The sequence below is a fragment of the Manis javanica genome, chromosome 13, assembly GCF_040802235.1.
Source record: "Manis javanica isolate MJ-LG chromosome 13, MJ_LKY, whole genome shotgun sequence".
NCBI lineage: Eukaryota > Metazoa > Chordata > Mammalia > Pholidota > Manidae > Manis > Manis javanica.
In genome coordinates, this window is record NC_133168.1 from 51,328,033 (window position 1) to 51,355,051 (window position 27,019).

General features: G+C 36.7%; 1 protein-coding gene across 1 annotated transcript in view; it reads left to right on the forward strand.

Annotated features, from left to right (window-relative positions):
* Positions 1-320: 320 nt before the first annotated feature.
* ENPP3 (ectonucleotide pyrophosphatase/phosphodiesterase 3) overlaps positions 321-27,019 on the forward strand; it is a 67,713-nt gene continuing 41,014 nt past the window's right edge. The window contains exons 1-6 of the mRNA XM_017679155.3: positions 321-443; positions 3,722-3,797; positions 8,697-8,819; positions 10,531-10,656; positions 13,363-13,423; positions 16,482-16,579. Coding sequence (XP_017534644.1) covers positions 390-443; positions 3,722-3,797; positions 8,697-8,819; positions 10,531-10,656; positions 13,363-13,423; positions 16,482-16,579 — 538 coding nt within the window. The 5' untranslated portion in view covers positions 321-389. The remainder of the gene's footprint in view (positions 444-3,721; positions 3,798-8,696; positions 8,820-10,530; positions 10,657-13,362; positions 13,424-16,481; positions 16,580-27,019) is intronic.

Genomic DNA, 27,019 nt, shown 5'->3' on the forward strand with positions numbered 1-27,019 from the left:
TATAAAATATGTTAGGAATCTTGCATCTCAATTCCCTGGTTTTCAAAATGGGATTTTAGCCTTAAGATGCAGTCCCTCCAATTCTTAGTATACTATTTCTTTTGCAGTGTTTTTAGGAAAATTAATCATGATGCTTATTCCATGTCCCTGCCCTATCTCAGTATTTAGTATTTGTTTACAATATACTGGAAATGGACTTTCATCTCTCCACGCTATTGTTAACACATTTTTTTTCTTCTGACTTGACTGTCCAATCACAAAAGAGCTGTGATCTTATCAAACATTTAAAAGTTGGTCTAGCCATGTAACTCATAGTTTCTCTTTGCTGGACTAGAAGGAAGGAGTACTACTGTCTTCTGGTAAAACAGGTTTATACAGCTTACAAAACAATGGAAGAAGCTGTTATGAAGAACTCCATTAAGAAATATAAAATAATCTGTATTGTAAGTAGAGTTCTTAATTTCTAGCTTTGTGACAAATGTTGTGTACAACCACCCATTTATATTTGTTGCTACTTAAACGAAAAGTTTTAAGTAATTGTGTTCAGTTTTATCCCTTCTGATGACTCTAATGCAAAATTAATAATTAATATTTTTAATCACATTAAATAAGTAAGAAATTTGGTAACAACAAATTAATGTTTGATTGATCTAAAAAGTCTGGATTTGTGGCAGAACACTTTGCAACATTGATTTTAGCATGATTATAATTACCTCCGAAGTCACCTTTTTATTGCAGGACTATTTTAAGATCAGAGAGTGAGAAATTAAAATCACTGAACCTCACATTCTTTGTTGGACTATTAATTTTATCCTATTTTACTGCACTCCTGGAGATAATCTCTTTCGTTTCTTTTCACTTTCTTGTTCTTTTGTATACTAGGAATTTCCCTGTACTAAAAAAAAAAAAAGACAGTTTCCTTGCTTGTATTGCTCTCTTCTCCCTTTACCATCATAGTTGGGGAAGACAGGGCTCTTTTCACACCCTTGGATTTCTTAGCACAGAACCATTTCTTGTTCTCTAGCCTTGTTTTTGCTGTATTGAACCTACCTGCTTGAAAGTCAGTGCTTCTCCCCTGTCCTTTTGTTGAGTCTCCATAACAATAGTACATGGAGATTTATGAGTATTTTCTCATTTTGAATTATTCTCCCATGTTTCCACAATGGAACTGAAATTTCCATTTTTATGACTTTACTTCTTATCTGCATTCTTGGCTGATTAATTTTTCCTCTTAGTGCATGTGGCATGGGGCTGTACTGCCAAATCCTGTCTAAAGATCTTTTCTTTAGGCAATTTCATCATCTTTAATGATTTTAAGAGTCATAATCTCAACTAGGAATTTCAAGGAAGCCACTCTGACCTCTTGCTGGGTTTTTGTCACATAATTTCAAATGCCTGCTTGCTGGTTCCTCCACTGAGTAACTTAAGTCAAAGCCACTTGCATAATTTTCTCACATCTACCCTGCTGTGGTTTCTTTCTAAATTCCCTTCTTTAGTTAATGTCACCACCATTCTCCCTGACACCCAAACATTGTTTTTGTTGTTGTTCTTAATGGAAGTAGAGCTGATATACAATATTGTTTTCAGGTGTACAACGTACTGATTTGACAATGATCAACAAAATGCTTATCTCAAAAAGTGTGGTTACTATCTGTCACCATACAAAGATAGTCAATATTGTTGACTGTATTCCCTATGCTGTACTGAATTTGTGTTTTAATAGCATCATCCTTTTTTTTTGTACCAAACATTGTTTTGAAGAGTAAATGGAACAATGTGTGTAAGCATTGAGTCCAGTGATTATGAGAAAGTAAATCCTCAAAGGAGTCTATTTATTTATCATCTTTCTGGGAACTTTGGAGCTCTCTTTTAGCTCTTATCCCACTTTTTATATTTATCCTATAATATAAATTCAAGAAATTGTAAACCCCACGGGAGCAAAACGTATGCATCATTTATTTCCCTTTTTTGTAGCCTTCTATAGGTTTAATAGTATATATAATAGGAGCTCAATATCTTAAAATAAGTTTCAAAGGTACCTGAATGATTCCAAATATTTTAAAACATCTCAATTCGGCACCTGCTATGTTTCTAGCACTCTTTATTTGGACAAACTAAAGCCAAGTGCTGGGTTCTCTGTTTATTGGAGTCCAAAGTGAACTCCTCCCCACCTTGTAGACAGCATAAGCTAGTTTACATACATGTACACCTCATTATCAAGAGGCTTATTCAGAATTATATATTTCCAGTAAATGATTTTAAGATTAAAAATGAACCCTCTTAGTCGTAAGGAGCTTACAGAATAATACAGAAAGCAAGCCATAAACATATGGAACAAGTACAAAGCCATGAAGAAATAGACACTAAATTTTAACACTAAGAAGTTTTAAAGCATGCTAAGGACACCTAGACATTGCTTACTTTTCCCGAAGTTTGAATGGCCAAAGGATCAAAAATAAGGTATAAACCTAAATAAACCAGTTGGTAAATCTATAATACATGAAGTTTACCATAAGGAAATTTCCCAGTACTTTCTTGCTTGGTACTATTCCTAGTCTTGGTCACCTGTGGCTTTTGAGCATAATAATAAGGGATCAAATGTTAATAATGTTATTTAATAACTGTTTATGTTCCCTCTTCCCTCTCCTCTTCACTGAATGAATATTTGCTGGAAGGCCACTGACCCTTGGGCTAACTGAGATTTCATATTTTGTCATAGTATTTTGTTAGATGCATAACTGTTTTCAGAGCATTGTAACAAAAATGCCCAATCATTGAATTAATTTATATTGTGAAAGTTAGATATGTTAATTTTCCAGTTGTTTTTCAGAATGAAAACAAACAAAAAGTCAATAGCTTATGTAGGTCTTCAGTATCTGAGCAGGTTTTGATGTTACTTTTTTCTTTCATGACAGTGATTTTTTTAAAAACCTATAACAAAGTTTATTGATATATTAGAATATTTTCCTAGGTAGTTTGTGTGTCTCTTGTATTTGTATTTTATGGCAATACACATTATTCAAGCTGTGTCACCCAGCATGCTTATCATTGGACTTAAAGAGTGGGAGCAAAGGTTGGTGGGAAGAATTCTCTTTATATCACCGTTTAATTATAGTCATTGCATAAAGTCCATTACCCTGAAGAACTTTGTCAGCAGTAGTGATAATGAATGACATAGACTATCTCTGGTCACATAGCTTCTAAGTTATTTGTTTGAGCTGTAGCTCAAAACAGGTCATTTGCCAGTTAGTTATTTGGACATTATATTTTTACATATATTAAACATTCTCATTACCCTCCATAGGATAGTATTGGGGGTGGGAGACCCTGCTCACTAGGAATGAGGTGGTTAAATGATTCACAGTTCTGGGATGCTTTGAGATAAATGATATCCTAACAGGTATCTAGTTAACAAAGAAAAGGGGCAAAGGTAAATGGCCTCCATGATTTACTTCATACTTTAACTCAATTTAGGGTTAAGATAACCAGTTGAATATGCTTGAATTTGGACATCTGTAGTAAGTGGTATTTGAAAATTCTTTCCAAACCTCTCTCATTTTCAGGCATTAAATAAAATGATGTACCTCTGTCATGGTTGGATCTGATATCATGCATACCTAGCATGCTGTGTGCCCTTAATGTTGTCTGAGGGAGCACAGTCATGTGTTTCTTTGTACATTTTTAAACAATTGTAAAGGCCACTTTTCCTTTTTCCTGATAGGTTCTTCTCGCTTTGTTGGTGATTGTGTCCCTTGGATTAGGCCTGGGGCTTGGACTCAGGAAGCCCAAGGAGCAAGGTATACCCCTCAGCCTTTTTCCAGAACATTCTCTTATTTCTTCTCTCTCCTGCCCTTCACGAGCTAAATTTGTACTCCCCCCTCCTGAGCCCCTTATTCCAAGTGGAGCACTTTCCTACTGGGCTTCTGCTCTTACCCCACTTATCAGGAGCCACATTTGTGGTTAGTCATTTCTGGACTTTATTCTTTTGCTCTCATTCCCCTGCTCCTTTGAGATTCATATCATTCCAGTGGTCCTCTCATTTATGTTCACCTTCATAGAAGACTTTGATAACTGGATCAGACTCCTTCTGTCCCAGCTCCTGCTCTAATCATTCTATCTGATCATAAATTTGGCCTTGAAGCCTTTGCTGCTCCCTCCCAGGGATCTCCTGCCACCACTTCTGCACTTTGATCTCACATCCCTGAAATCTCACTATTTCTTGGTTAGACAGTACCACATTCTTGAAATGTAGTATAGAGTAAAAGCTTTATATGTCTTTCCCTATAAGACGCAAAGAAAAAAAAATAAGAGATACATGCCCCCCAAGTGTAAAAACACTTCACATCTCTTTTGCCAGATCCCATTAGTCTGAACAGTAAATAAACTATTTCCAAGTGACTATATAAAAAACACTTCCTATAATCTTATTATGTATTATTTTGGTACTCTTATTAAGGGAAAACATGAGGTCAAATGTTAGATCATTTATTTCCCTTTTTACCCACTCCAGTGGGGAAAGTCTTACCGGTACTGCATTAGGGAGATTTTCGGTGAGGTCAAGGGACAATTTTCCAGTTATGTTTTCACTTAAGAATTACAAATGCTCAGTGCCCCGAGTGTAATGGGGACATGATAAGGTGGATATTACCTGGAACATTCTTGTCTTACCTCAGTCACTTGGCTGTTGTGTTTCTGAAGCATAATGCAGTCCTAGACCTAACAAATGTTGAGGGGCCATTTTCTATAGAAGTGTTCTGATGTTAGTGTGCACAGGTGGGCATCATTCCTTGGTTATTTTATCCCTCAAATCACATCAATTAATTGGTTACTTTAGTACACCCACTGCTGGTTTCACCCTTATTTCTTCCTTTTATCTCAGTCTATCAGCCCTTAGGTGGATTCACTCCCTTCTCCTTACCACCCAGCACACTGGCATTTAACTCCAGTTCCTCTTTTGCCAGCATCCTTAACATCTTCATCTGCCTCTATTTCCTAGTCCCCAGCCCTGGATCACTTTGACCATCCTCTGCTCCAATTAACTCACTTTTCATAGGCAATATATTTTTTTTTCTGGTGTGAGATTTTAAACAAGCTATAATAATTTGAGTGTATTGTTTTATATGCACATACTTTTTACTCATTCTTCAACCCCTCAACATGGACTGACTATGTGCTAGGTACTATTCTAATTATTAAGGATACAGTGATGAAGGAAACAAACAGAAATCCCTTAATCAGCTTACATTTTAGCATGGGAGGAGGACAATAAAAATATAAATAAGCAAAATATATATAATATGATAGGGAAAGTGCTAAGGAGCAAGTAAAATTGGAAAGGGGGAGATATAAAATGCTGAGCAGGGTTGAGCAGAGTGGGTGTGTGCAACAACTTTTGTAAAGAAGGGGTATTTTGGGGAAGAACATGCCAAGCAAGAAGAAATAGCAAATGCAAAAGCCTAAGGCAGGTGCTTGTCTGACAAGATTCTATAATCTTATTATGTGTTATTTGTATATAACCTCACCAAAAATATCCCTAATGCAGTACCGGTAAGACTTTCCCCACTGGAGTGGGTAAAAAGGGAAATAAATGATCTAACATTTGACCTCATGTTTCTCCTTAATAAGAGCACCAAAATAAGACATAAGAAGATTATCGAATCTTGTCAGACAAGCACCTGCCTTAGTCTATTTAAAGTTCTATTTAAAGAGTACCAAGGAATTCAGGAGGCAGAACTGAGAGGACTAGAGGGAGGATAGTCATAAAATGAAATCAGCCAAAGGGAAGCCAGATCAGAGATGGGTTGGGAAGTCAAAGAATGGTCTGGCTTTTACCTGGATTGGAGATGCTGAGTGGGGGAATGACATACTGTTGTTTGCTCTTCAGCATGACCACTCAGTCTGCTGTGTTATGAATAACTGGTGGAGTGCAGCCAAGAGAAGCAGACAAATAAATTAGGAAATTATTACAATAATCTCGATAGGCTTTATGTCTTGAACCATGGTGGGAGCATTGCAACTGGTGAGAACTATTTGGATTCTGTATTGCTTTTGATGTGGTAGATGGATTTTATTGATAGATTGGATAAGGAGTAAGAAAGAGAGGAGTCAAGAATGACCTCAGATTTTTTGGCATGAACATGAGGAAATATGGAATTTCTATAACTAAGATGAGGAACACTGTAGGAGGATCTGGTTTTGGGAGGAAATCAGGAGCTCATTTTTGGACATGTTAAATTTGAAATATCTACTAGATGTCCAAGTGGAAAAGTCAAGAAGGTAGTTGAGTATATGAGGCTGGCTTTAGAGAGGAAGTTCTGGGTAGACATACAATGTGGTAATTATTAGAATCATGTGAGATTTAAAACAATGTGACTAATTGACACTAACCTTAAAGGATTAGGAAGCTGAAGGGGGAAAAGAAATCACAGAAGACTAAGAAGGAGTGGCCAGGAATGTGGGAGGAAAGCTAAGTGGTTGTTGTGTCCTGGAAGCCAAGTACCTAAATGAATAGGTAAACGTCTTTTATGTAAATGGTATATAAACTTCTTTTTTTACTTTATCATGAAACAGTTTTTAAGATTCATCTAAACTGTTATGCATGCATCTTCTTATGTGTTTATCTATTGACTATGTAATGCTCTTTGGCAAGTAACCAGTATGCCATTTGACCTATGCCCTCTGAGTGCTGAATACCAGGTTGACTTTAGTTCCTTAACACCACATAAATTCTGTAGGGTCTCTTATGGTCATATATGAGGTTTAAATTTTTAACTTGCATAAATAGTCCTAGACTGCTGTCGAGAATGGCTGCCACAACCTACCCACTTTTACCATGCATCTTCACCAACCCGTGGCATTAACTGACTCTCATTTTTGACACTGTAAAGTTGGGTGTAGATTGATACCTTTTATTTTAATTTTCTTTTCTCTCTCCTCCTGTTCCAATCTGTGTTAGTTGCTCTCTTGTTTTGTTTGGTGTATGGTTGGTGTTTCCCCAGCCTCTCCATTGTGTTGAACCTCATATTTTTTGGATCTCTTTTTTAATTTTACTTCATTTTGCTAAAGAACATTTTTCAGCAACTTCCTAAAATAGGATTCATGAGGTACATGATTGGAATTCATACCTATCTAAAAACATCGTCATCCTAACCTAACATATGATAGTTTGTGTGGGTAAAATTGCAATATTTCCAGAAGATCACGGCTGGCTTTAGTACATATGCATATCAACAGGTGCTCAAGGGTGGAGAGAGTATGGCTTTAGTGCATTTGCATCATTCAGGGGTGGAGAGAAGTTCAGTCTCCATATCAGTGGGTAATTACCGAGACAACAGGGCTTATCTGTACCGGAGAGGAGAAGGGAGCACCTGTTGTGGTGCTGCTGGAGCAGGAGAGAGAGAAGGGCCCAGCCTGCAGTTTGTAAGCAATAAATGAGTTTTAAGCTTCATTTCTCCCTTTGGCCGATTTCAGTTTTTAAGAGGTATTTTGCCCCAGGATTTCCTTTCCCTGGACTTACAGTTTGGTTAGGTATTGAATTCTAAGATGAAAATATTTTCTCAAGAAATCTGAAGATACTATTTTCCTGTCTTTCAGTTCCAGTGTTGTTTTCAAGAACTTTGATACCATTCTGACTAGTGAACCTGTAGAGTTTGGTTCTAATCTTTCTCTGGAAACTTGAAAGATCTCTCTCTCTCTCTTTTGATCCTTTGGTGTGAATTTTAGGAAATTTAGGGGGCAAATTTGAAGAAAAAATTTATGCTCTGCACTTCTGGGAAATTTTATAGTATGATTTCTTTAATAATATCATCTCCATTTTTTTTCTTTTCACTTTTAGGTACAACTGCCCTGTTTTAAGGTCATCTAAATAGTAGCCTTCATTACAGCTGCAAAATCCCTTTGCCACACAAGGCGACATATTCACAGCCTTGGGGATTAGGACATGGATTTTTGGAACCATAATTATGCCTACCACACCCCTCTATTCAAAGTTTTATTACTGCTCTCATTTGTATTTCCAAGACTACACAATGTTATTTCTCATTTTTTAAATTATAACTTTCTTATTCCATGGATTCAATTTCTTCTTTCCTGAGGATCTCAATATTAGTTGTGTGTGTGTGTGTGTGTGTGTGTGTGTGTGTGTAACTCTTCTTCTCCCTGCATTGTTTCTTTTCCACCAAGTTTTTCTTTTTTTCTTGTTTGTGTTGGTCTTTGTCTTTCATGTCGGATGTATCCTGCTATCTTCAAATGTATGGTAACCACCTGTTCCAATGTAAGATTAAGACTTGTTTGTCTTCCCTCATCATAACTATCCTTTGTGTCTGCTGTCTCTGTGAGGAAAAGCCACCCCTCCTAAATTCTTCCAGATTATGAGCCTTCTATTAGGGTGTGGGACATGGGATGGGTAGTCGCTGCTCCATATCCACACTTTCAACTAATTTCACAATATTTAGCCTCTGCTTGTGTCTCCTACCCTCACCTAATGGTGCTCAGTGTCTCTGAGTCTTGGATCTCTGGAGTCCTAGGGAAAAAATACTCATTACTTATCACTTTGCACTGATGAATCATACAGCACAATATAAATAATCTATTTGTCTGTCCTACTCTGTGCTAAGCACTTCTGTGCTTATGCCATCTAGCAATGAGGTACCAGATAACAGCTAAGCATTGGTTTCCTTATTTCCTTCACTCTACAGGCAGCTGCAGGAAGAAATGCTTTGATTCTTCATATAGCGGACTAGAGGGCTGCTGGTGTGATGTGGGTTGCAAAGACCGAGGTGACTGCTGCTGGGATTTTGAAGACACCTGTGTGGAACCAAGTATGTATTCAGAAAATAAGTTTATTAGAATGTTAGTTGTCCTCTCATTGATGTATGTCCAGATGCCCACCTCTACACCTTGTGTATTAGTTTGCTATGGCTGCCACAGACACTACCACAAAATGGACAGCTTAATTAAACAACAAAATTCACTTTCTCAGCTCTGGAGGCTAGAAATCCAAGATCTAGATGTCTGCAGAGTTGGTTTCTTCTGAGGGCTATGAGGGAGAAGCTGTTCTATGCCTCTCTCCTAGCTTCTAGTGAGTTGCTGGCAATCATTGGCACTCTTCTTTCATCTCACATTGCATTCTCCCTGTATCTTCACAGTCTTCCCTCTGTATGTGTCTGTGTCCAAATTTCCCCCTTTTTATAAAAATACTGGTCACACTGGATTCGGGCCCATCCTAATCTCATTTTACCTTGATTATCTGCAAAGATCCTTTTCTACGCAAGGTTGCATTCACAGTTATGGGGGTTAGGACTTCAATATTTGGGGCTCAGGGGGTGCATTTCAACTCCTACCACCTTATATACAGGATTGACTGTTATACTCTCCCAGTTTACAGTGCTAAGTGCAGAGTCCATGCTTTACATAATTGAGGTTCTAATGGAGTTTAATTAATTTGGTTTAATTTATTTAAGCTTCAGTGGAGTTTTACTATGGCTTATGTTAATCATCTAATTTTGCTTCATTTATAGTGGTTCTCAAATTTCAGGGTGTGTAAGACTTACTTGGAAAGCTAGTGATTCTTGGTGACACTGGTGCCAATACTCCACAGAACACAACTTGAGAAATACCATTTTCTAGGTGGAAGAGATCATTTGCAATGTTTAAATTTTAAGAAATCAGGGAAGGTTGGGGGACCTAGTGGTTTGAACATTGAAGAACAGAACATAGAGCTCCTTATATTATCATCTGTGAAAAGGGCCAGATGGAGCAGATAACCTAGTATAGATAAGATTGCTTTTATTTAATCTCCAAAAATCTTTTCTTTCTAAGTAAAAAATAAATAATGGGGAATGAAGAACTCCATGTCCAATGGAAGCACACAGTCACCTATCCAACATACTGTTTAAGCACAGGGCTGATGTTGATGTTAGCCACTGCTTCTTAGCAGGTGGCACGTGGAAGCAGCCTCAGTCCAGCCTGAGGATTTATTTACACCAATCTTAACACTAAGTACAAGGCCTGGGAGAGCACCAGAGGTGTCGTGGGGAGCTGCTCTCTCTTCCCCTTCTGACACTCTCAGCTGGGAAGTACCCTGGCCTGCCTACTACATTCCTGCAGACCTGACTGTGCTCCTGTTACTTCTGTTGTCACTGCCTCTTCATTGCTGCTTGTCCTTAGAAAAGGCTGTGCAAAGGTGCACTTGGGTGGCAACAATCACTCAGTGTTAGTGTTTCTTCACCGTCAGTAGCCCTTGCCCCTGGGCAGGGATAGGACCAGTGTTCAGAGTGTCTCTAAACTCAGAGGTGTACCTGCTAGGGGGACCAGAGCTGTAGCTTATAAAGCTGCATTTCTCTCTGCCATCCATGCCAAATGAAGAAAAATGGTGGATTACCCCTTTTTTGTATTATGTGTTTCATTTATTAATGTAGATAAACCAAGAATTGTACTGTACAATAATGCAGAGAGAAATGCACACAAGTTAAATTTTTGGTATTGGATACTTGAAACAAATGTTGAGAATGGAAATGTGTAATTTTACAGCTCGAATATGGACATGCAATAAATTTCGTTGTGGGGAGTCCAGACTAGAAGCCAGCCTTTGTTCTTGTTCAGATGACTGTTTGCAGAGGAAAGACTGCTGTACTGACTATAGGAGTGTTTGTCAAGGTAAGCAGGGAATATTGACTCTTTGGCCCCTGTGAGTTCAGTGACCTAGAGCTGGCCTAGGCTGCAAAAATCAAAATAAGTTAGAGAATCTCTAGCTAGTCCGTATGGAAGAAAGACCATATGTGTTCACAGTTTGTCCACTATAGAGGAAAGGAGCTCATATAGCATAGATAGTATAGAAAAGAAGAGAAAGTTTAAAGTTCCATATTAATTTGATATTTTTTCAGCCCAAAGACTATCTTAGATATACTTGTGGTTTGAGACATTGGATGGTTAAAGTTAAAACATCATGAAAGAGGTTATCTGGCCCAAATATCAGTTAGTTAAACCAGAGTTACTACTGAAACAACTGTGACCTGAATGGTTAAATTACTGTTTAAGAGCCTTCAGGTTGTAAATGCAGAGCTGACGAGAATCCAGGTTATGAACTCCTGACTGTATCTGCTTGCCACTTTATGAGTGATGTAGATTTTTTTAAATCACCAGTTCTTCTGAACATCTGATGATAGTTATAAAAAATGTACGCACACACATAGCAATTTAATTGCTTCAAGCTATCAACCCCTCTTTCACACTCAAAATAAAGCTAACTTCCACATTTATTATTTTGAGACCAAGAAAAGATATTATATTGAATTCTTATTTTCTTTAAATAAGAGGAAAGGGTTATAGTGGAAACATTATTAACTGTAATGCCTTAGTAGAAAATAGGATTTGCACTAATAGAGGAATCTGTTTTTATACAGAATATAATGGAAAATCAGCTAAAAAAGGGCAATCAGAAAGAAAAATAAAATTCTGAAATGGTAGCTCTATTTTTAAAAAGTAATTTCTTGGTATTTAATAGTGAATATTGTATTATTAAAAACCCCTTTAAATTCACAGATAAATGTGGTTTCTTGTTTGCTTATTTCTCATAAGTTTACTGACCATATTGACTCTGACCCGTATATTCTGCCCTCTACCCTAATTGTATACCTCTTAACTGTTTAATCTCAAGACTGATCTTCAGGTCATATGGTAAGCTTTCCCGCTGAATTTATTGCACAATATTGCTTGAATTTAACAGACACAGAAGTAATAGCTGTACACAGTGTTGAATTTTATCATTATTGCTAAATCAGTTTCTTTATTGGAGTTAATTTAATCATGTCAGTTTATTTTTTAAATAAAATGTATTTCTCTTTAACTACACTTTATACTTAAAGACATTAAATAATTTTTTGCCAAAAATTTTGTTTTCAGACAGTAGTTTGAGGGGATTTGGATAATTTTTGTGCAGGGGACTAGCTAGTTACTTTTATATTTTGTTTAGAATTTTTAAAACTTGATGATAAATTTCTAACACATACAAAGGAAATAATAGTATGTTGTCTTCCCTATGTCCATCATAGCCAGTCTCGACTTGTACTGGCCAAGTATAATTTTCAAAATGATATAAACATCACTCTTGTGTAATGTGAAGTGAACATGTCAAATATTTATTAACTCATTAATGAGATTAACAACTGCAATTTTAAGCTGGCTCAAAGAGAATGTAAGACATGGAGCATATATAGGATAGAAAGAATGTTGGAATGAAACCACTAAACTTTTGGTGGGACAGAAATAATTTGCATTTCTACAGGACAACTTATTTGCTAACAGTTTTCTAAAAATTAATTGCTACCTTTACTGAGTTATAAAATGGTAAATGGTAAAGAATAAGCTAGATGAAGTTATATACTCCTGCATCACTAGATAATCCACAAGTGGGTTTTTTAGATAATTCCCAGCATGACATTAAAATGAATTTAGTGATCAGTCCTACTTTTGCTCATTTTTAAGTTTTGATTTCTTTTTTTTCTTAAAAAATATACTCTTTATTCCCCTAAACACCTCTCCCCAAATTTTAGACTATTTTGAAGCAAATTCTACAGTTAATATCATTCATCCATAAATATTTTTGGCATGTATCTAAAAAGATAAATAATTAACAAAATTACAATACCATTAATTATCTAAAAATATGATCAATGATTATTTATTGTCAAATATCCAATACTATTCTAATTTTTCTGTTTCATAACATTTTTTAAATGATTGTTTGAGGTAGAATCCAAATAGATTCCATACACTGCAAGTGGTTGATATATTTCAAGACCTTTAAAAGTTGGTTCTCCCTTCCTCTTTTTTTCTCTTGCAATTTACATGCCAAAGAAGAAATGGAGTCATTTATCCTGTGGAGTTTTCCAGTACAGGTTTTACTGACTTATGCCATTTGTCATCCCCTGTATTTACTGAAAACTGGTTGTTAGAATCAGAGGAACATTGAGATTCAGATCTAATTTATCTATTAATTTATTCTACAAGTACACTGCACAGATGGTGTTTTTTCTTCCATCAAGAGGCATGTCTTGTCTATTTGTCTCTTTTCCTGGAATTGCTGGAATATCTTATAAACAGAAATATAAACATCCATGAAGTAAAGAATTTTTTAGTTAAGATCATAAAGATTTGTTCGGTTTGGTGTAGATTACTGATCTTGTAAATCACAGAGGCATTGACCTTGCAAGCACATGAAATAGCACTTAACACATTCTGGAAGAATTTGGTCACTGGAGTAGCATAAATGAAGTGTTTGAAAAAATCACGTCCATTGAACATTTGTCTCTCTTTTCTAGCTGTGGTGCAACAGTCTAAAGATTTTGATCTTATGCTTTTCAGGAGAAACCCCATGGGTGGAAGAAGTGTGTGGCGCAGCCCAGCAGTCTCAGTGTCCAGAAGGGTGAGAACAATAAGGGGATTTTTATCTTTCTGTAACACATGGCACATGAAATGTAGTTGAGAGGCAAGGATGAATTTCCTTCACTTTATTTACATTTAAAAAAGATTTGTGCAAGAGACCAGCTAGTTACTTTTATATTTTGTTTAGAATTTTTAAAACTGTATGATAAATTTGTAACACATACAAAGGAAATAATAGTATGATGTCTTCCCTATCTCCATCATAGCCAGTCTCATCTGGTACTGACAAAGATTTCCTTATGGCTTCAAACTCAAACAGACTTTTGTTTGCTTTATTGTTTTACAAAGCCCTTTTATATTAATGTAGGATATTCATGTCTTACAACAATGACTTGAAAATATCTGTTGAAGTATTAATTACTAACATTCCCAAGGTTCTATGGTCAGGGATAGAATTTAGATTTAAATTACTCCAGGCAGAACTCTTTTTCTGTAACATCCTAGCACCTTAGGGGAAGAGATTTGTCCCTGGAAGGCCTCACAGTGAAAGGTAGACCCTGAGGGATGGATGAGGAGGACTTTGTCACGTGGGCATGGGTGATGAACCGGTGGGTGATGCCCCCCAGCCCACCCCTCCCATGCACCTGCTCCACACATTTACAAGGACTTCTGGACTGAGCCCAGCCCTGAAAACATGTCCCACATCACCTTCTAGTCAGGATGGATTTTCTCTCCAGTTGCCCCCTCTGCCCTCACCTCCTGCACAAGTGGTGGGAGGAAGATGATGAGGTAGAAGAAGGAGAGAAGAACACCCGACTATAGGAAGAATTGGTAGAGGCCTATTTAAAGAGCATTATTTCATTTTTAAAAAATGTGTGTGGATAGCATGTCTGTTTTTGAAGTACAACTCACACATATTGAAATGTTCACACTTATTTGTACACTATAATGAGATTTGGAAATTCAGAAACCTGTGAAACCCACAGATAGAAAATATTTCCAGGTTATAGAGTACTTCCATCCTTCATGTTATGATTTCTAAAATCACAGATTCTTGTTTTAGAGTTTCATGTCAATGGAATCACACCAAACATTCCCTTGTGTCTGTTCTTTGTCTTTGCTTAGCCCAATGTTTTTTGAGACCCGTAAAAGCTATTTTGTGTATTGTCTCTTGCACATGGCCTTTTGCACAGTGTATTTTCCCTGAGTAGAACATTGGTGCCATTCTCTTTTCATGTTATTTCTCTTTGTTCTTTAAGGCTCAGTTCACATGCCTTACCCCCTGGAGAGCCTGCTCTCACCCTGCAAAAAGCTGAATGTAATTGAATAGCACTCTGTATTCAAATCTAGCCCTTAACCCCTCCTGTTTACTTTTCCATTTCTTCCCCTAGATAAGAGCTGTAGTTCCTGCATACCTTTGTTCTCAGTATCTAGCCCAATGCCTGACTCAAATATTTGTTAAAACAAGTTATTCTATGATGAATTCATATCCTGGGAAGACAAATAAACTTGTCCTCCAGATGCTCCTCACACTGTCTTTTACAATGTGGAATTAGATGGCTACACTGGTTTTCTTTTTCTAGTGTTACTCAGGCACATTGAAAAAAACATTTTTCTCATTTTTTAGCTGGTATCAACATTCAGAATTTTTTTTTATAATCATAGTGGTTGCTTGTCACAATTTTTAAAGACTTAACTCTAAGCCACTTCTTAGCAAAATGTTTTGTTCAAAAACTTAGCTATGAGACTGCTTAAGCACAGAGTTGAAAATAATGTCTTCACATACTCACTTGCATGCACTGCATTTAGAATTTAAAACAAATCTACTGTGTTCGTAGTTTCTATTCATGATAGCCATGAACTGGAAAATACATAAGTACCCAACAATAGAATGAAAAAGTTGTGGTTTACCCATTCACTGCATACTAGACAGCTGTGAGAATGAATGATCCACGACTACATGCAACGATGTAGATAAATCTCAAACATTATATAAACAAAATAAGCCAGGCACGACAGAATGCATACTATCTGGTTCTGTCTGCACACAAATACCAGTACAGAAGTAAGCACAACAAATCTATGCTGTTAGAAGTCAAGATACTAATCACCCTTGGTGGGGATGTGGTTGGTGAAAGTTACTACCTGCAAGAGAGCACATGGGAGGCTTCCAGAGCGCAGGCAGTATTCTGTTTCTTGATCTGGGTGATGGCTACACAGTGGAGTTCAATTAGGAAAAATTTAACAAATTATACATCTGTGAAGTTTTGTGTGTGTGTGTGTGTATATAAAATATATATATAAATTTAAAAGTGAAAAGAATATTGAATGAGGAAAAGACAGTCTCTGGCTATAACCCAAACATCACCTTCATCATTTTAACTTAAATGCTGATCTAAAAAGAGATTGTGATGCTTCTGAGGTTAATATGAATATCCTGAGATATTAGAATTAAGCATTAAAAAAAAGTAGAACTTCAGAATAATAAAACATCTCCTAAGCTATGGGATTTCTGAACTCCATGTCATAATTATTTTCAAGAGATGGAAGAATAATTCTAACTTCTTTAATTTTTGAGGTTGAATCTTGAATTCGGTTATCATTACTCTTGGCTCCTGAGCCAAAGCCAGGATCATGAAGGGTGAGCAGTACAGAACCCCATTTATGATGATGTTTTGTTAATGCTCCGCTTGCATGCTGCTGACCTTGTAATACTGTAATTAATTAGCTCCATGTAGACTTGGCACTGTAAAACACTAAATACATTTGTGGAAAGGCAATGATACCAATGTGCTATGTTGTAATGATTTCAAAGTACTGGGTGAGTTTTGTGAGGTTGAGTAACTGCTTAGAGTTCAATAGCTAGTAAAGAATGAAGCTGACACATGACTAATACTAATTAGGAATTACTAGTATACTAGAAGTATTGATTGTTAAGGGAGATTACACTTTTTAAAAAGAGAAAGGAAAACTTGACCCAGAAGTTTTCTTGCTGTACTTTCTAAGTACTTTCTAATTTAGAGCATTGCAAGTAACAGAAAAGTATCCTTTTTCTAACAATCAAAAGAAAAGACTAATATTTGGTTTTCTGTTTTCAGATTTGACCTGCCACCAGTTATTTTGTTTTCCATGGATGGATTTAGAGCTGAATATTTACAGACATGGGGTACTCTAATGCCTAGTATTAATAAACTGAGTAAGTCTTCTACAATGGGAGATATGCAAAGACACCCACTTAGTTGTTAGATGGTGTGCCTTTTTTTCTGACCTTTAACATTACTGGTTTGTCATGCGTCATCTATGAATCCTGATGACTTTATCCCATGATATCTAGTTTCCCACTTCTTGGCCCCTTCCCTTATTTGTTTCTTTTGATTTGTTTTGTATTTGAATATAACTTCTGTCCTATGCAAATCTGTTCATGCATACTGTCTCAAATGTGGTACTTGTCAGACCTGGGTCTGGGTCTTTGCAAGGTGAATATGACCAGCAGGGATAGGATCCTGCAGGAGCTGAGCAGATAGGGCAGGGCCAGCATATACCAACACTCCAGTAGGTGAAAAATCCCATTCTGGAATCAAACTGCCTGGAACCTGGCTCCACCATTTATGAGCTGTGAGATCTCAGGCAAGTTACCTCACCTCTGCATTTATAAAATGGTCACTTCCTACCTGATGGGAGTAATGTGAGCATATATACATTAAAATGGATGATTTTAAGCTCTTACTGTAAATATTGTTTTTATTATCATCTGTAAGAGAAATGAGTACTCAGCCAGGAAGTATCCAGAACAGTTAGAACCAGAGGGTCAGCTCCCCTGCGGTTATCTTTCTTCTCCCTTCCACCAGGCCCTCTTTTGCCTCCAAGGTCCTCAAACTTTATGAAAATTTTACTGGTTTTTGTTATGGGTTGAGTTTATTCTCCTTGATTCTTGTCCCTACTGTGACAAAGAATTGAAAGGCAGAGATAACAGGAGCGAAACAGAATAAGAGTTTTATTTGAATGCACTCCACGGAAAGAGCTGGCCAGAGTCGAGGGAGACAAAGGCAGGCTACTCTCTGTGCGGATTCTTTTATGGGGTTTTTGGCAGGACAGAGAAGTCCTTGACTGACAATCTTTAGCCGTGGAGGCCTGGTCTAATTGATAACAAAAAAAAAAAGACATGGGGTGCACTCTGATGATATCTGTGCTTGTCTTCTGATATTTTCATTATCTAGGAGTGTCTGTGCTTAGAAGCTTCTTATCTGGGAAGTGTCTGGACATTCCAAGTGTAACTCCTGGACTTTAAAACGCCAACTAGTTAACTCTCTCTTTTCTGGCTCTCTGGTTTTATCTGGTTAACTCTTTGAATCCCTTTCAGTGGGCTTTACTGGCTTTATTCTCCCTTCACCTACCCATATCTGTCTTTCTAACAGTTTCTTGTTTTTATTTTTGTCCAAATTATTCAAAAATAACTGTTTGAGCCTGAGGAAATCAGTTACCTCTCCTTTTAAAGGCCTTTCCTCTCCTCATTTGTAAAACGAAAGGGTTAGCTCTAAAGATTTCTACTGTTAGTTCAAGCTCTAAATTCCATGACTGTGGAAAGATAAACTACTTCCCTCTGCAACACAAGCTGCTTTGTCAGCCTCTCACTCACTGTGAGGCAGATCTTCAGCAAAGAGATTGAGAATTTGTGGCTCTGACAAAACTGGCTCCAAATTCAGGACGTGTCACCTACTGCTGAGTTATTTTAGCCTGGAAAGTTAATTATCACCACTCAGTTTCTATCTCCTTATCTGCATTTTCCTTGATACTCTGGCTATAAAATCCTGTGCCCAAAAGGGAATTAAGCTATCCAGGCTGAACCCCTTTTGAAGTGGAATCATTTAATTGGTTCATTCCATTGAGAGTTGGAAATGACACCAGTGAAATAGTGGGTCATTGATAGCTTTCCCCTTTCTAAGGTTTAAAGTATTTTTAAAATTATTCAGAAAGCATTTTGACCCTGTAAACAGAATCATGCAGTATGTGTCTTTTGTGACAGACTTATTTCACTCAAACGTCTTCAAGGTTCATCTATCTGTAGGATTTCCTACTTTAAGGCTGAATAAAGTTCCTGTGTGTGTGTGTGTGTGTGTGTGTGTGTGTATACTACTTAGAAAAAATCCATTTATCTACTGATGGATATTTAGCTTGTTTCCATATGTTGGCCATAGTGAATACTGCTGTGTTTACTATAAGAATGTAATATCTCCTCCAGATCATGTTCTCAGTTCTTTCAAATATACAGAGGTGAAATTGTTAGATCATATGGTAGCTGTATTTTTACTTATCTGAGGAATGTCTGTACTGTTTTCCATGTAGCTACACTATTTTGTATTGTCATCAGCAGTGTACAAGGGTTGCAATTTCTCCATATCCTTGCTGACATTTGTTTTTGATAGTAGTCGTCCTAATAAGTGTAAGGCAAAATATCTCACTGTAGTTTTTATTTGCATTTCCCTGATGTTTAGTGATGTTGATCATCTTTTTTAATACTTGTTGGCCATTCGTATGTGTTCACCTGAGAAATATCTATTCAAATCCTTAGACCATTTTTTTAACTGAGTCATTAGGTTTGTTTTGTTCTATCGAGCTGTAGGATTTCATTATATATTTTAGAAATCACACACTTACCAGATATATAGTTTGCAAATATGTTCTCCCATTCCATGGGTTGCCTTTTTATTCCATTTATGTTTTTCTTTGCTGTGCAGAAGCTTTTCAGTTTGATGTAGTTCCACTACCTGTGGTTTTGTTGTCATATCTATGAAGTCATTACTAAGACCAATATTGTTACTTTTCCCTAAGTTTTCTTCTAGGATTTTTGCACTTTCTATTCTTACATTTTAGTCTGTACCTCTTGTTGAGCTGGTTTTTATTTATGGTGTATGATAAGGGTCTAATTTCATTTTTTGCATGTGGATATCCAATTTTCCCAGCACCATTTGTTGAAGACACTATTCTTTTCCCATTGTGTGTTCTTGCCATACTTCTTCAAGATCAGTTGACCATATAGATTTTCTAGGTTTTCTATTGTGTTCCATTGGTCTACATGTTTACTTTTATACCAGCACCATACTGTTTTAATCACTATGGCTTTGTAATATATTTGAAACCAGGAAGTGTAATGCCTCTAGTTTTTTTTTTTTTAAAGATTGTTTTGGTTAGTCAGATACTTTTGTGATTCTATATGAATTTTAGTACTGTTTTTTCTATTTCTGCAAAAAAAAAGACCATGGGGATTTTGTTGGATATCACATTGAATCTGTAAATCTTTTTCGATAATGGGAGATTTTAACAATATGAAGTCTTTCAACCCATGAACATGGATATCTTTCCATTTGTTTCATCAAAGTTTTATAGTTTTCAGTGTACAAATCTTTCACTTCTTCAGTTAAATTTATTTCTAAGTATTTTATTCTTAGTGATGCTATGGTAAAATGGATTGTTTTCCTAATTTCCTTTTCACATTTCATGACTAGTGTATGAAACACAACTAATGTTTGTATAATAATTTTGAATCCTGCCTCTTTACTGAATTTGTTTATTAGTTTTTACAACCTTTTTTGTGTATGTTGAATCTCCAGGGTTTTCTATACATATCATATTATTTGTAAACAGGGACAATTTTGTTGTCTCTTATCTAATTTGGATAACTATTTTTTCTTGCTAATTTTTCTGGTAGGACATCGCATACTATGTTAAAGAGACGAGAGTGGGCATCCTTGCCTTGTTCCTAATCTTAGTGGAGAAATTCTCAGTTTTTCAACAATTGAGTATGATGTTAGCTGGGGGTTTCCATATATGGTCTACTTATTATGTTGAGGTAATTTCTCTCTATCCCTAGTTTGTCAAAAGCTTTTATGGTGAAAGACTATTGGATTTCATTAAATGGTTTTTATGTATCTATTGAAATGATCATATGATTTTTATCTTGCAGTCTGTTAATCTGCTGTATCACATTAATTGATTTTTGTATGCTGAACCATCATTGCACCCTAGAGATAAATCCTACTTGGTCATAGTGTATGATTTTTTTGTCGTTAAGGTATCACTAATATATGTTCTTATGAAGGTTTCACATGAGCAACATTGTGGTTACTACATTCACACATATTATCCAGTCCCCCCACCCCAATGTAGTCACTGTCCATCAGCATATTAAGATGCCACAGGGTCACTACATGTCTTCTCTGTGCTACTCTATCTTCCTTGTGACCTTCACACACACACACCATGTGTGTCAATCATAATGCCCATCAATCCTCTTCTCCTTTCCTCTCCACCACTAGTTCCTTCTTGGAGTCTGCGAGTTTGCTGCTGTTTTGTTCCTTCAGTTTTGCTTTGTTGTTATACTCCACATATGAGTGAAAGCATTTGGTACTTGTCTTTCTCTGCCTGGCTTATTTCACTGAGCCTAATACCCTCTAGCTCCATCCATGTTGTTGCAAATGGTAGGATTTGTTTTCTTCTTAAGGCTGAATAATATTCCATTGTGTATATGTACCACATATTCTTTATCCATTCATCTACTGATGGGCACTTAGGTTGCTTCCATATCTTCGCTTTTGTAAATAGTGCTGTAATAAACATAGGGGTGCATCTGTCTTTTTGAATCAAGGATCTTGTTTTCTTCAGGTAAATTCCTAGGAGTGGAATTACTGGGCCAAATGGTATTTCCATTTTTAGTTTTTTGAGGAACCTCCATATTGCTTTCCACATGGTTGAACTAAATTACATTCCCACCAGAGAGTTTACATTCTCACCAGCATTTCTTGGTCCTTGACTTCTTGTTGTTGGCCATCCTGTTGTGAGGTGATATCTCATTGTGATTTTAATTTACAATTCCCTGGTAATTACCAATGTGGAGCATCTTTTCATGTGCCTGTTAGCCATCTGAATTTATTCTTTAGAGAAGTGTATGTTCATATCCTCCACCCATTTTTTAATTGGGTTATTTGCTTTTTGGGTGTTGAGGCCTGTGAGGTCTTTATATATTTAGAATGTTAATCCTTTGTCAGATATGTTGTTTATGAATATATTCTCCCATACTGTAGGATGCCTTTTTGTTCGCTAATTGTGTCCTTTGCTGTACAGAAACTTTTTAGTTTCATGTAGTCCTGTTTGTTCATTTTTCCTTTTGTTTCCCTTGCCCAAGGAGATGCGTTGAGGAAAAAGTTGCTCATGTTTATGTTCAGGAAATTTTTGCCTATGTTTTCTTCTAAGAATTTTATGATTTCATGACTTATATTCAGGTCTTTGATCCATTTCGAATTTACTTTTGTGTATGGGGTCAGACAATAATCCAGTTTCATTCTCTTGCATTTAGCTCCCTGGTTTTGCCAACATCAGTTGTTGAAGAGGCTGTCATTTCCCCATTGTATATCCATGGCTCCTTTATCGTCTATTAATTGACCATATATGCATGGGTTTATATCAGGGCTCTCTAGTCTGTTCCATTGGTCTATGGGTCTGTTCTTTTGCCAGTACCAAATTGTCTTGATTACTGTGGCTTTGTAGTAGAGCTTGAAGTCGAGGAGAATAATCCCCCCAGCTTTATTCTTCCTTCTCAGGATTGCTTTGGCTATTCAGGGTTTTTTGTGGTTCCATATGAATTTTAGAATTACTTTCTCTAGTTAATTGAAGAATGCTATTGGTATTTTGATAGGGATTGCATTAAATCTGTAGATTGCTTTAGGCAGGATGCCTATTTTGACAATATTAATTCTTCCTATCCATGAGCATGGGATGGATTTCCATTTATTGGTGTCTTACTTAATTTCTCTCATGAGTGTCTTGTAGTTTTCAGGGTATAGTCTTTTACCTCCTTCATATGATTTATTCCTAGGTATTTTATTCTTTCTGATGCAATTGTGAATGAAATTGTTTTCCTGATTTTTTTTTTCTGGTAGTTGATTGTTAGTATATAGGAATGCAGCAGATTTCTGTATATTGATTTTGTATCCTGTAACTTTGCTGAATTCAGTTATTAGTTCTAGTAGTTTTGGAGTGGATTCTTTAGGGATTTTTATGTACAATGTCATGTCATCTGCAAACAGTGACAGTTTAATTTCTTCCTTACCAATATGAATGCCTTTTATTTCTTTGTGTTGTCTGATTGCCATGACTAGTACTTCCAGTAGTATGTTGAATAAAAGTGGGGAGAGTGGGCATCCTTGTCTTGTTCCCAATCTTAAAGGAAAAGCTTTCAGCTTTTACTGTTAAGTGTAATGTTGGTTGTGTGTTTGTCATATGTGGCCTTTATTATGTTCAGGTACTTGCCCTCTATACCCATTTTGTTGAAAGTTTTTATCATGAATGGATGTTGAATTTTGTCAAATGTTCTTTCAGCATCTATGGGGATTGTGTGATTTTTGTCCTTTTTGATGTGGTATATGATGTTGATGGATTTTTTAATATTGTGCCATCTTGAAGCCCTAGAATAAACCTACTTCATCATGGTGGATGATCTTTTTGATGTATTTCCGAATTTGGTGCTAATATTTTGTTGAGTATTTTTGCATCTGTGTTCATCAGGGGTTTTGGTATGTAATTTTCTTTTTTGTGTGTTGTCTTTGACTACTTTTGGTATTGGAGTGCTATTGGCCTCATAGAATGAGTTTGGAAGTATTCCCTCCTCTTCTACTTTTTGGAAAACTTTAAGGAGGATGGGTATTAGGTCTTCACTAAATGTTTGATAAAATTCAGCAGTGAAGCCATCAGGTCCAGGAGTTTTGTTCTTAGGTAGTCTGTTGATTACCAATTCAAATTCATTGCTGGTAATTGGTCTTTTCAGATTTTCTGTTTCTTCCTGGGTCTGTCTTGGAAGGTTGTATTTTTCTAGATTATCCAATTTGTTATCATTTATTTTTTCATAGTATTCTCTAATAATTCTTTGTATTTCTGTGGTGTCTGTAGTGATTTTTCCTTTCTCATTTCTGATTCTGTTTGTGTGTAGACACTTTTTTTTTTTCAACAAGTCTGGCTAGGACATTATCTATTTTTTAGATTTTCTCAAAGAACCAGCTCCTGGTTTCATTGATTCTTTCTACTGTTTTATTCTTCTCAACTTTATTTATTTGTGCTCTGATCTTTTTTATGTCCCTCCTTCTACTGACTTTGTGGCTCATTTCTTATTTTTTTTCCAGTTTCATTAATTGTGAGTTTACTTTGTTCATTTGGAATTGTTTTTCTTTTTTGAGGTAAGCCATTATTTCAAAAATACTTCCCTCGAAGCATGCCCTTTGCTGTATCCCACAATTTTGCAGTGTTGAATTGTTGTTTTCATTTGTCTTTCAATATTGCTTGATGTCTGTTTTTATTTGTTCATTGATCCATTGGTTATTTAGGAGCATGTTGTGAAGCTACCATGTATTTGTAGGATTTTTCATTTTCTTTGTGTAATTTATTTCTGGTTTCATATCTTTGTGGTCTGAGGAGCTTGTTGGTACAAATTCAACCTTTCTGAATTTCCTGAGGCTCTTTTTGTGGCCTAGTATATGATCTATTCTTGAAAATGTTCCATGTGCACTTGAGAAGAATGTATATCCTGCTGCTTTGGGTGGAGAGTTCTGTAGATGTCTGTTAGGTCCATCTGGTCTACTGTGTTGTTCAGTGCCTCTGTCGCCTTATTTATTTTCTGTCTGGTTGATCTGTCCTTGGAGTGAGTGGCATGTTGAAGTCTCCTAAAATGATGAATGCATTGCATTGTTTCCCCCTTTAATTCTGTTAGTATTTGTTTCATGTATTCAATGCTCTTATTTTTGGTGTAGATATTTTTAATGGTTTTATTCCCTTGTTGGAGTGATTCCTTTATCATTATGTAATGTCCTTGTCTCTTGTTACTTTCTTTGTTTTGAAGTCTATTTTGTCTGATACAAGTACTGCAACTCCTGCTTTATTTCCTTACTATTTGCATGAAATATCTTCTATCCCTTCACTTTTTGTCTGTGCATGTCTTTGGGTTTGCAGTGAGTCTCTTTTAGGCAGCATATAGATGGGTCTTGCTTTTTTATCCATTCATTTATTCTATATCTTTTGATTTTTGCATTCAATCCAGTTACATTTAGGGTTGTTATCTATAGATAAGTACTTATTGCCATTGCAGGCTTTTGATTTGTGGTTACCAAAGGCTCAAGGGTAGGTTCTTTACTATCTAACAGTCTAATTTAACACTTAGTATGCTATTTCAAATACAATCTAAAGGTTTTTTTTCTCCCTTCTTTTTCTTCCTACTCCATTCTTTATATATTAGGTGTCATATTCTGTACTCTTTGTGTGCCTCTTGACTGACTTTAGGGGTAGTTAATTTAATTTTGCATTTGTTTAGTAATTAATTGGTCTACCTCCTTTACTGTGGTTTTATTTTCTCTCTCTGGTGACAGCTATTTAGCCTTAGGAACACTTCCATATATAGCAGCCCCTCAAAAATACACTGCAGAGATGGGTTTTGAGAGGTAAATTCTCTCAACTTTTGCTTATCTGGAAATTGTTTAATCCCTGCTTCAAATTTAAATAACAGTCTTGTCAAATATGTTATTCTTGGTTTGAGGCCCCTCTGTCTCATTGCATTAAATATATCATGCCACTCCCTTCTGGCCTGTAAGTTTTGTGCTGAAAAACCCAATGGACTTTCCTTCATAGGTCATCTTTTTTTTCTCTGGCTGCTTTTAATAGTCTGTCCTTGTCCTTGATCTTTGCCATTTTAATTATTGTATGCCTTGGTATTGTCTTCCTAGAGTCCCTTGTGTTGGGAGATCTGTGCACTTCCATGGCCTGAAAGACAATTTCCTTCACAGATTCAGGAAATTCTCAGCAATTATTTAATCAAAGACACTTTCTATTTCTTTTTCTCTCTCTTCTCCTTCTGGTAACACTATAATATGAATATTGTTCCATTTGGATTTGTCACACAGTTCTCTTAATATTCTTTCATTCCTAGAGATCTTTTTTTGTCTCTGTGCCTCAGCTTCTTTGTTTTTCTGTTCTCTAATTTCTATTTCATTTACTGTCTCCTAATCTGCCTTTAATTCCCCCCATTGTATGTTTCATTTTGGAAACTGTATTTTTCAAAGTTTCTTTCTCTTTCTTGAATTCCTCCCTGAGGTCTTGAATAGTTTTCTGTAGCTCCATGAGCATGTGTATGATTTTTATTTTGAAATCCTTATGAGGAAGATTGATGATTTCAGTTTCAGTTGGCCCTCTTTCTCATGTTTGTGGGACTTTGGTTTGTACCAGGTTCTTCTGACATTTCATATTTGTAATGAATAATATGGAACAATAACTTTGTGTGGTGATGCCCTCTAGTGCCCAGAAGCTCTACTCTCTAGAGCTGCTCAGCATCTGGAGCAATGGCAGGCATCCCAGATGATTGATCCTTGTGTCTGCCAGAAGGAAATAACTCTTTCCTGCTTTCCGGCTGCAGTGCCTGCCTCCACTGCCAGGGCCAGTGGGCTGAATGTGCAGGGAGGAGCTTCTATGCTATGCCCCTGTAGCTGCTGTAGGCAGTGCTGCCATCTGATTGGCCTGGCACAATGGCAAGGACAGCAGTTTTTCGCACTGGTGCTGGCCAGGAGGAAGGAGCAGGAGGCTGTGTATCATTGGGGGGTGCCTCGGGGCTGCATTGCATTGCCAGCCAGGGGGACGGAGCATGTGAAGCTCCTGAAAGTTCCCAATCTGGGCTGCATGCACTGGGACTATTTTGTCCACCTGTCCTTTCTCCTGAGCAGTAAGCTCTATGAAATCCTTGCCCCTTTAGCAGCCCTCTCACTACTGGGAAGTCTTTCAAAGTGCATGCCTTTCTTTTGCCCCACAGCGGCTGGTTGTGGGTACCTTTCTCCACAAGTGGCTAGAATCTCAGTCTTTCCAAGTATTCTGTCTGTGTTAGCTTTCCAATCCCACTAATCTTCAGAGCACCATATAACGTAGGTTCATGCTCCCAGAGCAGATCTCCAGGGCTGTGTGTTTAGCAGTCTTAGGCCTCTACTCCCTCCCCACTCCATTTCTCTTCCTCTTGATGGTGAGCTGTGTTGGGGGAAGGTCTAGGGTCCTGCCAGATTTCAGCTTTGCTACTTTACCTTTTCCATAAGGTCATCTCTTTTCCCCATATGTAGGCAGTCTGTTACAGTCTTCTTTCCTGTCACTCTTTAAAGATTAGTTGTATTTGCTGTATTTTCATATTGTATGTGTTTTTTGGGAGGAGGTTTCTGTCTCACTTCTCATGCTTCCATCTTTAAGCCTCTCTTGTGTATGATTTTTTTTAAGGGTTGTTGAATGCAGTTTGCTAGTATTTTGGTTGAAGTTTTTTAGATATTTGTTCATTAGGGTTATTGGCCTGTAGTTTTCTTTTCTTGTGGTATATTTGTCTGGCTTTGGTGTCAGGGTAATGCTGATTTTATAATATGAGTTTGGAAGTATTCCCTTTTCTTCAATTTTTAAAAGCTTTAGAACAATTGGCACTAATTATTTAAATGTTTGTAGAATTTACCTGTGAAGACATCTGGTCATGAGCTTTTCTTTGTTGGAAGGTGTTTGCTTACTGATTCAATTTTCTAAATACTTATAGGTCTGTTCAGACTTGCTATTTCTTCATGAATCAATTTTAGTGGATTGATGT